General features: G+C 36.8%; 1 protein-coding gene across 3 annotated transcripts in view; it reads left to right on the forward strand.

The window, feature by feature from the left end:
* LOC138064460 (rapamycin-insensitive companion of mTOR) overlaps positions 1-15,016 on the forward strand; it is a 92,199-nt gene that overhangs the window by 61,186 nt on the left and 15,997 nt on the right. For 2 of the 3 annotated variants that reach the window (XM_068927210.1, XM_068927212.1), the window contains 13 exons: positions 1,646-1,781; positions 2,361-2,560; positions 3,621-3,747; positions 7,684-7,848; positions 8,433-8,509; positions 8,643-8,721; positions 9,587-9,696; positions 9,818-9,905; positions 10,701-10,793; positions 11,623-11,729; positions 12,389-12,618; positions 12,744-12,812; positions 13,267-14,296. In XM_068927210.1, coding sequence (XP_068783311.1) covers positions 1,646-1,781; positions 2,361-2,560; positions 3,621-3,747; positions 7,684-7,848; positions 8,433-8,509; positions 8,643-8,721; positions 9,587-9,696; positions 9,818-9,905; positions 10,701-10,793; positions 11,623-11,729; positions 12,389-12,618; positions 12,744-12,812; positions 13,267-14,296 — 2,511 coding nt within the window. The remainder of the gene's footprint in view (positions 1-1,645; positions 1,782-2,360; positions 2,561-3,620; positions 3,748-7,683; positions 7,849-8,432; positions 8,510-8,642; positions 8,722-9,586; positions 9,697-9,817; positions 9,906-10,700; positions 10,794-11,622; positions 11,730-12,388; positions 12,619-12,743; positions 12,813-13,266; positions 14,297-15,016) is intronic. The other variant, XM_068927211.1, reaches the window with a different exon arrangement.

Below are 15,016 nucleotides of genomic sequence, written 5' to 3' on the forward strand. Positions count from 1 at the left end.
AGATAAACTTGGAAAACCTAGGATTTGATTAGTATACAACTTATGCAGCTAATTAATCCTTTCTGCAGATTGCAGGTTACATGCTTTCATGGCTGTGAAATGCTGTTGCTCTTGTTTAATTATGAAAAAAGAAACCCCAGTTATCTCTGACCACAAAATGTGTTTTCAATCTTTTTATATTTTTTGAAATGTAGACTATATATCTTATTTTGTGCTTCCATAAGTTATTTTTACTGTTAGTGTTTATGATCTTATGGCTGCAGAAGTTAAATTCCAGATATTTTTAGTACAGGTCTTAATACTGATTAACTCGTAAGAAAACTGTAGTTATTTCTAGCCTTCCTTCAGTTTTAAGAGATGCAATTATGGCAGCGTGTGCATATACCTGGGTGTGTATATGCATCACTCTATATACGCACAGATGTATATATACACACTCTCATATATAAATATGCTAACATATATAATGTATGTATCTACGAATAACTTGGAATCAAATACTTTTCATTTGACAAAATCTAAACTAGCCTTCAGAGATTTCCTTTGTAATGGGTCCTGCATTTGGACTTGGATAGTGGCCTACTCTTATCAATTTTTTAACTAAAGCCAGTGCTTAGTTAAGCTTTCTTATTACTTTAACTTTCAGATAGACTCTCTCTTTTTCTCTTTCTCTTTCTCTCTCTCTCTCTCTCTCTCTCTCTCTCTCTCTCTCTTTTTTTTTTTTTTAAGCAGACGTGTTTGGTGTGTTTGGTTTTTTGACTAAGAATTGGGGGTCAGGGGAAAGCCCTTTGCTGGATGTTTATTTCTGCAGTACAAAACTCAAGCCCTATTGCTCAGTAGGGTATCAAGTAGTGTTAGTGAGTCTGCATTTGCAATCACCTTGTTATTATGCTCAAGAACTGCTTAGGTCAGGTGAATGAAAATTTTCACAGAACTTCACAGAATCGTTTAGGTTGGAAGGGACCTCTGGAGATCATCTAGTCCAACCTCCCTGCTCAAGCAGGGTCCTCTAGAGCATATTTCCCAGGATCGTGTCCAGGCGGGTTTTGACTGTCTCCAGGGAAGGAGACTCCACAAGTCTCTGGGCAACCTGTTCCAGTGCTCCGTCACCCTCACAGTCACGAAGTTTTTCCTCACTAATACTATTGCTAAATAAAATACGATCTTTTCCTAGTAGAACATAAAAACGCATCCTTCACACTAACTTTTTAACTATTATAGCTGAGGAAAAATCACGTCACATAAACATTAAGACCTGCTCTTTTTTTTTTTTTTAGTTCTTTTTAAGCCTAGACAGTATAGCCATTGAAACTCGTCACAAGATGAATTATAACAGAATGAATTACAAGCATGAGAATGAGAAGCAAAGTATGGCTTCTGAGAGCATAGAGATTTTGAGTTCCTTTGCTTGTTTCAAATCATGGCATAGGAAAGCCTTTGTAACACGCAGTACAGCTGCATCTCTGAAGTGCTCTCTGAATAGGCTTATTACTGATACCTGCTACTCTCTTGTAATAACTTTTGGAAATTATTTGCAGTGACTTAATCTACTGGTAAAATATCTTTTATACCAGCCTCAGTTTGTACTGTGAGGGATTCCTTGTCTGAGTGAAAAATAACAACAACTTTTTTTTACCTTTCATAGGTTTGTAAGGAGACTGCTATATTTTTACAAGCCTAGCAGCAAACTGTATGCTAACCTGGATCTGGACTATGCCAAGGCTAAGCAGCTCACTGTGGTGGGTTGTCAGTTCACTGAATTTCTTCTTGAATCAGAAGAGGTGAGAAATTTTCAGCTGCAAGACTAGAGATATTACTGGAATTAATAATGCTGCTGTATGCCATTTAGAGAACAATCTTAACTTTGTAGTAAAGACTTCTGTAGTAAAACTCAGCTGTTACACCTAAAATGATCAGCATAATTAAGAAATACAACTTAAAATCCTGAAGAATCCCAGGTGAGACACTGGGGAGGCTACCATGGTTAAGAAGGGGTTTTATTAAGTATAATTAAATATAACTTACTTATTTTTGTTGTGTATGTCCTTCCTTTCTTAAACTCCTTTCTTCTTGTGTAGTAAAGAGTTTTATGCCTCAGGCCAGCAGACCAAAGAAAAATGTCATTAAATGATCATTTTCCTGGAAATAATAGAATTGGATCCTAACATGTCTGCAAGCTAAACTCTTTTTGTTTGCCTTGAACTTTTTACATTATTTCAAACTGCGTTTGTCAGCCAGCACTTCTATTTTGTATCTTTATTGTGTTTGCACGTTTTAAGAAATTTACAAGAATGCCTTTCAGTAAAGAAAAGGGAGCCAATTCTGCTGCTGGTAAACGCTATTACTCTTTGTTTTTTTAGGATGGACAAAGCTACCTGGAGGAATTGGTTAAAGATATTGTACATTGGCTCAATTCGTCATCAGGAATGAAACCTGAACGTAGTCTTCAAAATAACGGGTTACTAAACACCCTTAGTCAGCACTACTTTCTGTTTTTTGGTACTCTCTCTTGTCACCCTCATGGAGTGAAAATGCTTGAAAAATGTAATGTGTTTCAGTGGTGAGTGTGTTTTTTCAGTTTGAATTGTGCTTACCGATATTAATCCTTATAAAACTTGTAAACTGTGCAAAAGTATCACTTTCTGTAAAGCTGAAAAATTTTAAATTCTGTTTATTTTCTTTCAACTACAGGTTACCAGTTTTTTTTTTTGTTTGGTTGGGTGTGGGTTGGTTTGTGTGGTTTTTTTTTTTTTTTTTTTTGAAGAGCTCTTTTAGCCTTTTGTGACACAGTTGCCCATATCTTTTCTGTAATGAAATTATTTTTTCCTGTCCCTGCCTAACTGATAGAAATAGGCATCAGGGAGGATGATACTATACTGAAGTATGAGAAACTGGCAGGTATCATCCTGTGTGTGAAACAGGACAATGTTTGTTGTACCTAAACTTCCGTCTGGTATACTTGAGTGAAGCTCTAGAGTTCAAAATTTTGTTCCAGTCCTAATAAACTTACCATACTTTAAGAATAAAATGGCTGAAAATTTGAGTACTCGTTTCTAATCTCTGTTTGTTTTAAATGTAGTAAGCCTTAAGAAAAAAAATATGGTTTACTGAAGTACTGCAGGGTTTTTTGATTACCATTTACATTGCTTACCAGAATGCAGACTTTTTTTTTCTGGCTACAGAAGACTTCACTTTCAATTAAATCTAGACTATTAATAGGGCTAACCTCATGGTACGCTCTGTACACAGAATGTTTTGGAATGAAGAAATGTTTACCAAGCTTCATAGACATTTATTTTTGTACTCATAAACACTAATTCAAGCTTCTTGTCAAAATTGTTACAAAACAGTTATAAGAAATGTTAGTGTGGGTGTCCCATTCCCCCCCCCCCACACCCCTTCCAGTTCAGGGTATTATTCTCCCCCCCGACACCCTTGAGTCTGTTAACATCTGCAGCAATTTAAAGTCACTCCGTTTTATAAGAGAATTTATTTCGTGTTTCTCTGCATTTATAAAAATGCCAGGCTCATTCAGAGTACTTGTCTTAAGTTTAAATTGTTGATTGAATAAATGAGTGGGTTCAAAGACTAATATTTTGTTTTTTCCCTCCCACACCCAGTCTTCTTAATCTTTGTTCTTTGAAGAACCAGGATCACCTACTAAAACTGACTGTTTCTAGTTTGGATTACAGCAGAGATGGGTTAGCAAGAGTCATCCTTTCTAAAATCCTAACAGCAGCTACTGATGTAAGTTCGTTTCAATTTACATTCCATGGTTATTTGCAATTAGACATTTATTTTATTCAAGATGCACAATTATATTTTGAAAATACTATACATTCAGAAAGATTTTTATTTTTGTATTTAGAGAAATGAAACTCCTACTCGTGCATCTTTGGAACTTTCTATGGACTTCACAGCTTGTATTGCATTTGTGCTCAAGCCATTATGTCGTACAAAGAGGTTTCTGTCATGTATGAGAGGTTAAAGTCTTTAAATGCATTCGTGAAACGTAAACCAAGTATAATGTTATTGTCTGGATCAATGGACATCCTAAATCAGTAGTGACGGCATTGTTTCCACAAGAAGAAATGTGTGTTTCTAACATTGATACGTCTGGTAGTGATAGATACTGTTTTGATAGTGATTGAGATGACCGTGCAGAACTCAGAAGCTGTAGTTCCTAGAATGAGAGGATGGCTCAGAAGTAGGCATTGGGATGGGTATTTTTGAATCAAAGGTGGTGGGTACAAATAACACACAAAACCTGTGTAGCCATAGGAGAGGAAGCTATTGAACCTTTGAGAAAAGAGAGCTCATTCAGATGTTACGTAGTAGACAAGCAGGGATTGATGTCGGATAAATGAGAATTAAATCAGTTGAAATCTAACTAGGGAAAGGACTTTCAGTACTTTGGAGAGAACTATTTTTCTGTCAACTGGACAAGGCAGAATAGATACTAGAGTGAATGCAAGAGGGAATAAAGTAGACACTAGCTTTAAATGCCTCTCTGTATTTAGGAAGAGGAGGGAGGAAAGAAAGAAGCATATTTCTCTGAGGCTGCTAAAGATGTGATGGTTTTTACAGGTAAAGAGTCTGAAAGTAATGGAGATAGTCGGGGTTGAAAGAATACCTCATTGAAAGAATAGCGTGAAATTCTCTGCTGACTAAATGTCTAAGTAATTTTTTAATGAAATGATGACTTTGGCATTCTTTCTCCATAGGTGTGTTATGCCTAGCCTGAGTAGGCAAATAGAAAATAACATGTTGTGAGGACACGTGTCTGTGTCTGGACACGTGTCTGTGTCTTTATTAGACTTCTAAGCTCCTGTTAGATGACTGCTAATTAAGAGCAATTTAGACAGTGGAACTTCATTTAGCTGTTCCCATTGAGACTTTATGTCAATAGATACCACCACCCCACACACCCACGAGCAGCTTTTCCCCCCCATAAAAAGGGGCTACAAATGGAGGGAACAACACACCAGCATTTCAGTTACTTCCAAGTGCAACCGATTAACAACTAGAAATAAATCCAGGCATCTTATAATACGCTCTTCAGAACCTACAGTACAACTATGTGCAGTTCAGCTCTATGAGTAGTTGGCTGCAAACATTCATCTTGTCTTTCTGGATATGGATGGGATAGACTTCTCTCTTCAGCACCCTTGTAGAGCCCCCAGGTTTACACACTGCAGTTCTGGCCAGCATGGGATTCTGAAAAGGATCATAGATTGTGATCTGAAATTTAATGGAGCTCACTGGTATTACCTCCAATATATAATAACAAACCTTGTCAGATATCAAGGTTGAACTCCATGGATAAAGCTAAGAGACACTCTACAGGTTGAGGAACTTAGGCAGCCAAATTTTGGAGCTTAAACTTAATCTTAAATATGGAGATGTTTGTTGCCAGACACAGTGATACCTTGTCATGTCAGTGATGTTTTAAGGTCTCTTATGCTGTGGCTGCCGAGTTCTAATGTTTCAGTTTCTCGGTCTCTCATTGATATGTGGATCTAGCAGTGTTGTCTAGGGAAGCATCAGAGATTATGTAAGTGGCTAGTTTTGGCAATATTTTGAAATACAAAAGGACAGAAATAATTAGGAAATATCTTCTCAACCACCTAACACTGGCTGATTCTTTAAGTGAAAGCGTAACCTGTCTTTTACGTGCACTGGTTTGGGTCAACAGTCCGTAGTATTAGCGCTGGTTACGAAGTCAACTGTAGGTCTCTTAACAGTATGAATCTCTAAGCAAGTTCATGACTGAGATCTGTTGTGACTTAAATCCTACTAGACAGACTTTAACATGGCATCTGGTTGCAGTGAATAAGATTGTACTCTGATTCTGTACCCTGCAGTACCATGAGAATCCCATCAATATAAAAGATTTATGACAACAAATGTAAGATATATCAAAAAATTAAAGCTTGTTTGTTTATCAGAAAGGTATATGAATCTTTTACTATCAGGGTACCAGAAAAGAAGGAAAATACACTGCTTGAACCTCTTTTTAAAAAAAACAAAAAACAAAAAAAACAAAAACAAAAACAAAAAAACCCACGAAAAGTAAGCTTGACTTCTTATATTATATCTCTTGAGAATGTTGTGAGGTGGATAAAAATGTTTCAGGACATTTTGTTCCCTGAACTAGTAAACCTGTCTGAGATTCTTAGAATTTGTAAGGAAATATTTTGCATTTTTGATCTAAAAGCAAAAAACACAAATAGAGTGGACTGTCTCAGCAGCAGAAATGAGTCTACATGTGCATCAACCGCAGATGATTTTGGACCTTGATAAAATTTATTTACCTCCTTTAGAAATTCTTTTCACGTCTTACATGTGCTCACCCAATATACTCTTTTCGTGGAAGATGATCTGTGGAGACTCTAAGGAGAAAAGCGGGCAAAATATTGACCTGCTGAGAAGACCCTTTTGGCAATGTTTAGCATACAGAATATTGCCAGTGGCCCCTCTTGGTTGCCTCCTGATACTTACATAATGTCCTTCCTGCCTTCCCTCCAAGAAAAAAAAAGTCTGTATATTCAAAAAATAGAAATGTGCAGATGATATGTGAAGGTCAAATAATGACACAAGGTTTTTGAGATGAACTGTGCACATTAACATTTTCTACTCCCATTTTCTTTGAAGTCCTACATGCCAGGTATTTCAGGAGAAAAATCTGAGGCAACTCCAGAAACTATTGTTAACCTAGGTAGTGCTGCCCAAGCTGTATCAATTCACCCGTCTCTTACAGGGCAAATTTGCAAGTCTGTCCCAGTGCAGATCATGTATAGTTTAACGTGCAGAAAGTTACTTGGCTGTAGTTATCGTAGCTGTAAAGGCATGAGGACTGAAGACTGAAGAAAGGTTTGGGCACCTAATTATCTTTTTGAACTATGTTTGTCTAAGTAAAGATGACACCTTTCCCAGTGATCTTCATCAAGGATGTTCTGTGCTTACTCCAGAAGTCAGTAAACTGCACTATGCAAATTCTTGTAGATTAAGTCTGGTTGTTTGTATTTTGCATGTAACTTCTCTAGTAAAAAGCTGATGTTAATCAGTTTATGCAAGTTTATTTAGCAAGTTTTGCACAGCAGTGTAGGAACCGACAAGGTACTTACTTTGTTCTACCATCACTTAAAAAAACCTCAAAGTAGAAATCTAAATGTTGGGAAGCTCTCTTATTATAGAAAACAAAATTTTTATATTTAGAAGGTTTTCTGAGCAGCTGTGAAGATTAGATACTTTCAGAAGACCAGTTTAAAAGTTATAAAAATAAATTCCCCTGAGGTTCTAAGGTTTGCGTGTGAATTAAAGTGTTTTGCAAACCATTACATCTGTGAAAGTGTATGAAATTGTACTGGCTCTTTACAAGGTATTTCTTCTTCATATGCTGCTGACTTTCATTATAGTACCATCACAGTAAATGACTAATTAGTATAGGCTTTCCATTGAGACTTGCAATGACCAGATTACTCGTGATCTCAGACTTAAATTCACCATTTGGCAAGACAGAAGTAGCTCTCTAATAGACAGTAGTTTTAATGCATAATGTGGGTATCACAGTTACATGCTATAAAATACTGCAATTGAAAAGGTATTTTTAAAAGCAAAGAATCGTTACCAGCATTAGCTATTTTTCTTCCATTCAGACAAGCATTTCCCTTAATTTTACAGAGCTGCAGGTTGTATGCAACAAAACACTTACGAGTATTACTGAGAGCAAACGTAGAGTTCTTCAGCAACTGGGGGATTGAGTTACTGGTGACCCAGTTACATGATAAAAATAAAACTATTTCTTCAGAGGCACTTGATATTCTGGATGAGGCATGTGAAGACAAGGTGAGCATCACTTACCTTTTCAACACCTTTTTTGGTATGCGACTCCATACGTGTTTTTTTTTTTTCTTTCTTTCTTTTTTTTCCTTAGTGGGGATATGAACATTTATATAGCCAAGTAAAGGCATACAGCAAGCTACTGACAGTTTGCTTTCTTGGTCTGCCTGGCAGCCAGCTCTGGGTGACCCTGCTTGAGTAGGAGGGTTGGACTAGCTGATCTCCAGAGGTCCCTTCCAACCTCAACCATTCTGTGATTCTGTTATCATTGATGGACTGCATAATAGTTTACAGGCCCCTTGCTAAAAAGACTGCAGTATTAGTGACAAGAATGACTAGACTTGTAGATTATGATTACGTATAAATACTAATTTAGACTAATTCAGGTAAATTGATACTATACTTTTTGTAAAGTAAAATAAATTTAATGACAGAAGGTACCTAAAGTGGCTAAGATTAGGATAAGCTTAGTACTGTTTGATACTTTCTTTTGTGAAATACTTATTACCTCACTGCTGACAGGTGGTGGTTGTTGTAGGAATTTTCAGAATTTATAGTGGTCGGATATTCCATATGTGTTTATATTTTAGGCCAATCTTCATGCCCTTATCCAAATGAAACCAGCTCTTTCTCATCTTGGAGACAAGGGTTTACTTCTACTCCTAAGGTAAGTGTTGAGTACGCTGTTTCACTTACGCGGTTTCACTTTACACTGGGAAAACAGTAAGCATTTATTTTTGTTCAAATTACATGATTGATTTTTTTCAGTGGAGCACTGACTGTCTAATGTTACTTTTCAGATTTCTGTCCATTCCAAAGGGGTTTTCCTATCTGAATGAAAGAGGCTACGTAACGAAACAAATGGAGAAGTGGCAAAAGGTAATACTAAGAATATAAAACGTGCGTTCACTTGAAATTGAAAAATAGGAAGGGTGTGAACACAAAAGTTTAGGAGGTCAGAGGCTGTGAAAAATATTATACATTCGCACGTGTATTGCTAATGCCAGTACATTTTCTGCTTCAGTGATTTATGATTTTGTTGACAAAGGTCGACAGGAGCTTAGTTTCATAGCTCCTCTGTGCATAACATGCTTTTGATTTAGCTAGGCCTTTTACTGAATTTTGATATTCTAGCAAAAATTTACGGACTGCAGTGGCTTCCTGAATTTCCAAAGGAATTGGTTGTGTAAAACTGTATCTAGAGAAATGCGGAAAGGATTACTGGTTTTCAAGACACCTGTCACCTCTGATTCTTCCTGATGAAAGTTAGATCTAGATATCACGAAAATTCAATTAGCCTATGGCGTAAGGAAGTAAATAGGAACACAAGTCTCACTAAGAAAAAGATATTGCGGTTATGACTAAAGTAAAACCATGCATGTGTTACTTTATAGTTGATTATAAGTGTTTGTTTTCCTGAGGCAGTAATACCATTGTAGTGGTACATCCCTGCTGGCCATTAGACAAATTTGTTCTGTCGAGATTATTCAAGTTAGGATCCTTCCTTCTCTCCTTTCCTCCATCTCTCTTTAACAAATTTTCTGAGCTAATTGTAGAATCAGTTGTAGAGTCTGTGAAAAATCACTGTACGTATGAAATGCAGTAATTACGGTGAGTCTGACTTCAGAGCATAAAAAATTCAGCCTTCAGCCCTTTGGTTGTTCCTTCCTTGTCGAGTACTACACTGTAAAACCATGAACTGCGTAACTGTGTTTTATAAATCTCTCTCTCTCTCGCCTTTTAGGAATATAATTTAAAATACGTTGAGCTAATTGAAGAACAACTTAATGAAGCACTTACCACGTATCGCAAACCTGTTGATGGTGATAACTACGTTCGTCGGAGCAACCAAAGGTAAACACTCTCCAAAAGATTCTCCTTTCTCTTAAAACTCAGAGTAAATACGCTGTAATGTAATGTATTTTAAAAGAAAGATTCATAATTGCTGTGAAATCATAACTTCTTTTTCTAACAGATTACAGCGACCACATGTCTACCTGCCAGTTCACCTTTATGGCCAACTGGTGCACCATAAAACAGGCTGCCATTTATTGGAATCTCAGGTCAGAATATTAACTATTAATAACTCTTACAGTTAGAGTAGTGTACTCCTTCTTAAATAAATTTTTTTTGAAAGGTATCCTCACTTAAACAGTCGCTGTAAAATAGGTAGATTATGAAAGTCTCAAATTATATGGAGACAAAAATTTGTGAAGACAGTCTTTGCCATCTAGTCTCATGTAAAATTCCTTCCTGACACTGAAATATTAGAGAAATACCTTGCACTATTTTTCTTAAAGTGGGTAGCAAAAAATAAAAATGGCAAGCAACTCACCAGTAGAAATAATTTTTCATTCTGTGTACAAATATGTCATTTCTGTAATGACTGTTGTCAGATTGTGCCTGTGCTTTTATAAATGTAAAAGTATAAATAGAGTTGAGGTTAAAAAAAAAAAATTCTTTCCGTTTTCTATAAAAACTAAGAAAACAAACCTTAAACCAGTTCTTTGTTTAAGTAAATTGACTTTTAAGCTAGGTTTACAAAATGATATAGTGAATTGTATGTAGTAGTTGGAAAATTCAAGAAAGTTTACATATTGTAGTGGGTTAATCTGATGACTCTGTCATTTTTTTTAACCCTGAATTAAATCTGATGCATTCAGTGGTTAAGTTAAAATTTTCTACCTTCATTACAGTTGTTGATAACTTATCCTCATAATGCCAGAACTATCAGTATTTATTTTAGGGGGCGTACTATAGTGCTTTACGCTTAGTAAAAATGAAAGAGAACATGTTTCACTGAAGTCTGCTTTTCATTATGAACTAAGTGTTTTTTTTCATTCGTTTTTCTCCTTTAGAGTATTGTTCCAGATCTAAGTTACACGGTTCGTTCCCCAATGCTGGATAAGTGGGACGGAATTAAGCAGCTCAAAGCAGCCCTTTGGGCCTTGGTTAGTAATAGACAGATTGACAAACTTTTTGCAGCAGTTTCAGTTCTGTTGTGACTTTTTGATACTGAAATAACTAAGCAAAATCTCTTAAAACAGTTACTTAGGGATTTTGTCATAAAAAGGGTATAGTTTTCCAAGTTGACTCTCTATCCTAACTGGACTTTCAGATGAAAAGATGAAAATTCTATTCATTTGTATCAGTTTTGTTGTTGTTTTTTTTAATTGTTGCTTTTTTTTCTCCCAAATTTAAAAAAAAAAAAAAACAGATTGCGACGAGTAGCAACAATATTAATATGGAACTAGGAGTTACAACTTGCTGTAGTGTATTTTAAATATAGTCACTGTGGTACTTCTAATCTCAGTGTTTCTGGAAGAAAGTTGGCTGCCTCGTTGATGCATGTGAATATATATGCCATGACACCTGTGGTAGTTGTATAACGAGGAAAACCTAGTGTCTGTACCTGTCAAAGCCACACTTGTAAAGTTGTTATGACATCTGAAGTGTTTATCTGCCCTCTTTGCAAGAGGGATGTAAAATAAGTAAACTTCAGATCCTACCACAACTTGCAGTATGACTGATAAGCTAAGGACTACATAGTAATTAACTGTGACCAGTTCTAGGTATTATATATAGTGTCCCTAGTCCTTTATAGGATTTGACAACTAAGAAATACTGGAAGGATAGATTAGCTGCTCAAATTTCTAATAGCTTTGAGAGGATATGACTTGAACGTATAGCACCTCAGCGAGCGGGTCAAAGGCTTTTTATTCAACAGCACTGCAGGTCACATTGAAATGTAAACATATTTGACAAACTGTTTTGTTGCAGGGCAACATTGGATCATCGAATTGGGGTCTTAACTTGCTTCAAGAGGAGAATGTAATCCCTGATATAATGGCGCTTGCCCAGCATTGTGAGGTTCTCTCTGTTAGAGGGTATGTGTATTTGGTTTTAAACATAAAATTTACAGATGGTATTCCAGTAGGTTTTCATATAAGACTTTCTATAAGGCACATGAATATAATGTTGCCGTTTATTTTGAAATCAGTTATTGAAGATCATCAGTGACAAAGTTTGAGAGGATTCTTAAAATTGTACAAGAAGGTTAAAAGTACATGCAGTAAGCCTAGGAAACTATGATAGTTTCTCTCTTTTTTCCTCTCTCTCTTTTTTTTTTTAAATCTATCAAAATGTTTACTACCTGTATCCCCGTTGCAATCAATTTATTATTTTTGTAATTTTTATTCACTGTTATTTTCAAGTCTTTAGAAGAAAGCATAAGTAGATAATCCTTTGCCTAACACTGCTCCTACTTTTATGTTTGTCCTTTTGGGGAAAAAAATACACTTTTCTATTATATGCACCTGGGTTTTTATAATAATTAAGGTTTTTTTTTTGAATAGTATATTTGCAGATATTTTAGTGTATTATTTAAGCTTCCATTAATTTACAAAAAAAGGAACAAAACGTTGTTTAGCAACATTGTGAAATTTCTGCTGAATTGTTTTGAAACTGTTTCCTTTAAAAACAAATGATTTTAGTTAAACGGGATGCTATATTGCTGCTCTCTTTTCTATGTGTACACTGAAAACAGAACCTGTGTCTACGTGCTTGGTCTAATAGCCAAAACTAAACAAGGATGTGACATTCTGAAACATCACAACTGGGATGCAGTGCGACACAGTCGTAGACAGCCTTGGCCAGTGGTCCCTGATGACATGGAGCAGCTCTGCAATGAACTTTCTTCTATACCCAGCACCCTTAGCTTGAACTCTGAGTCCACCAGTTCTAGGCATAATAGTGAAAGTGAATCTGCACCTTCAAGTAAGTAAAAAAATTGTGTTTCAGTGTTCTTGGCAACCTTTTGGAAAGGGGGAGGTTCAAGCAGATGGCTTAAAGATGCTAATGCAAGAAAGAAGGGTGTGAGCAAGGGTTATTTACACTCACAGGGAGAAAATGTAGACGAGTGGGAGGGAAGAGAGCAGAGCAACGTCTCAGATTTGCATTTGGTTTGGAGGGTAAGAAATTTTAACAGTAGGGTAAGTTACTAGTTCTGGAGTCAGCGCGTGGCAGCTTGCTGTAATACCCCACAGAAAACTCCATACCTAGGTATAAAGATACATCTGCTTTTCTGTCCTCAAAGGAATATCTAGAAAACATTATATGTATACCGTATTACTATGTTTATATTCTTAATATATTTTGTGTATTTAATACATTTTAATTTTGCAATTCCTGTTTAGAATTTAAATGCAGAAATAAACCATATTTAGGTATCATTAAAGGAGTACATCATCAGTTTTAGTCCTAACAGCTGGGGATCTGCACTGAAATAAGCTAGTGTGGCTTTGCTAGTGAAGCAATGAACCCTTCAGCTCCTTCAGTATTCCTAAAGATAATTAATTTACTGTACAAGATTCTGAAAGAAAAATGCTGTTTGATTTCAGTGACAAGAGTTTCATATAATTACAGGCATGTTTATCATGGAGGATGACCGTTTTGGCAGTACTTCCACTAGTACGTTCTTCCTAGATATTACTGAAGATGCAGAACAAATATTTTATGACAGACCTGGACCTTCAAAGGACAAAGACCGTAGTCCCTTTCCCTTTTTTTCTTCTAGTAGACTTGTGAAAAATCGCATTTTAAACTCGCTTACTCTACCTAATAAAAAGCACAGAAGTAGCAGTGATCCAAAAGGAGGAAAACTGGCATCATCGGACAGTAAATCAGGCCTGAGGCGAAATCGTACTGTAACAGAACCTTCCAGTAGCATAGACTTTACTCCTGGGGAAGAGTTCAACCCTGTTTTCAGAGTTCCTAAAATCCAGACTTTACGATTAGAAACTTCTTTTGTTGGAAGTAAACATACAGAGGATACTGATAGTACTCCAAGTATTGGAGAAAATGATTTGAAGCTGCCAAAAGGTCTTGGAAACGAAAATCACCGGGAAAACACAAGCAGAGAAAGGCTAATAGGAGATGGTTCTACGCAAACGCATTTCAAGAGTCGTAGCTTAAGTTTTAATACAGATACCACAACAAGTGGCATAAGCTCAATGAGCTCTAGCCCTTCAAGGGAGACTGTAGGTGTGGACACTACAAATGTAGACACTGACTGTGGGAGTTTGAGTACTGTGGTAAGCACAAAAACAGTTAAACCAAGTCACTGTTCAACACCACAGTCTAACCACCTGCCTCTCTCAAAATCTAATTCTGTATCCCTGGTACCCCCAGGGTCTTCTCATACACTTCCTCGAAGAGCCCAGTCTCTTAAAGCTCCGTCTCTTGCTACAATAAAAAGTCTTGCTGACTATAACTTTAGCTATACAAGCTCTCGAGATGCCTTTGGCTATGCTACACTAAAACGCTTACAACAGCAGAGGATGCATCCCTCACTGTCTCACTCGGAAGCTCTAGCATCTCCAGCGAAGGACGTGCTGTTCACTGACACTATTACCATGAAGTCTGGCAGCCTGGACTCTCGGCTAACCCCAAGCCGGTAAGAGATTATGTTCTCATTTGTTCTCATTTTTCTAGTAATTTTTTTCCAGCTTCAGCTAAAAAGTGACAGTCACTGCCTCATGTCCGATAACTTCACTGAAGGCAGTACAGAAGTTAGTGAGGTTAATGAGAAGTCTGAACTTCCAAAGTGCTCTGAGAGGCCCAGTACTCACAGCTGTCCTCGCTCCCTTTCATGCCATTAGAGTGTCAAAAGGCTGTGTTTTCTTCTATCGCGGCGTCTTCCTGTGTACCTCTATTATTAGTGAAAGAAAATTACACTGACAACGTTGCTGAAGTTGAAATGACACCAAACTGTGCATGGGTTGGATCTCTTTTTTCAGAAAATAATTTGTTTTGCCTCACTTGGTGAGACTTTAGGATGTGGAGTGCTGCCTGTGTACTATTTTTGTGTGCGCTGTGGCTTTGAGGTGAGAATACAGGTCCCACTGAAGCGAATGTGAGTTTGGCTTCTAGCTTCAACAGGGCAAAGGCTTTACTCATAGGGTGTATTTTTAGATTGCAGTGCCACCTTTTTATTATTGAGTGACATTAGATGTTCTTAAAGCTAATTGGATAGTTATGTAGGATACCTAGCTCATGACATTGACATTCTTCCCGGCATAGCTACTACAGTCAGTGCTTAACAACTTTCTCTTAGGATGCTTTCCCACTTTCCAAATTTTTCCTTTCAAATGAGCTTTTAGTGAGTGGACTTTCA

Source organism: Struthio camelus, chromosome Z (genome assembly GCF_040807025.1).
Source record: "Struthio camelus isolate bStrCam1 chromosome Z, bStrCam1.hap1, whole genome shotgun sequence".
NCBI lineage: Eukaryota > Metazoa > Chordata > Aves > Struthioniformes > Struthionidae > Struthio > Struthio camelus.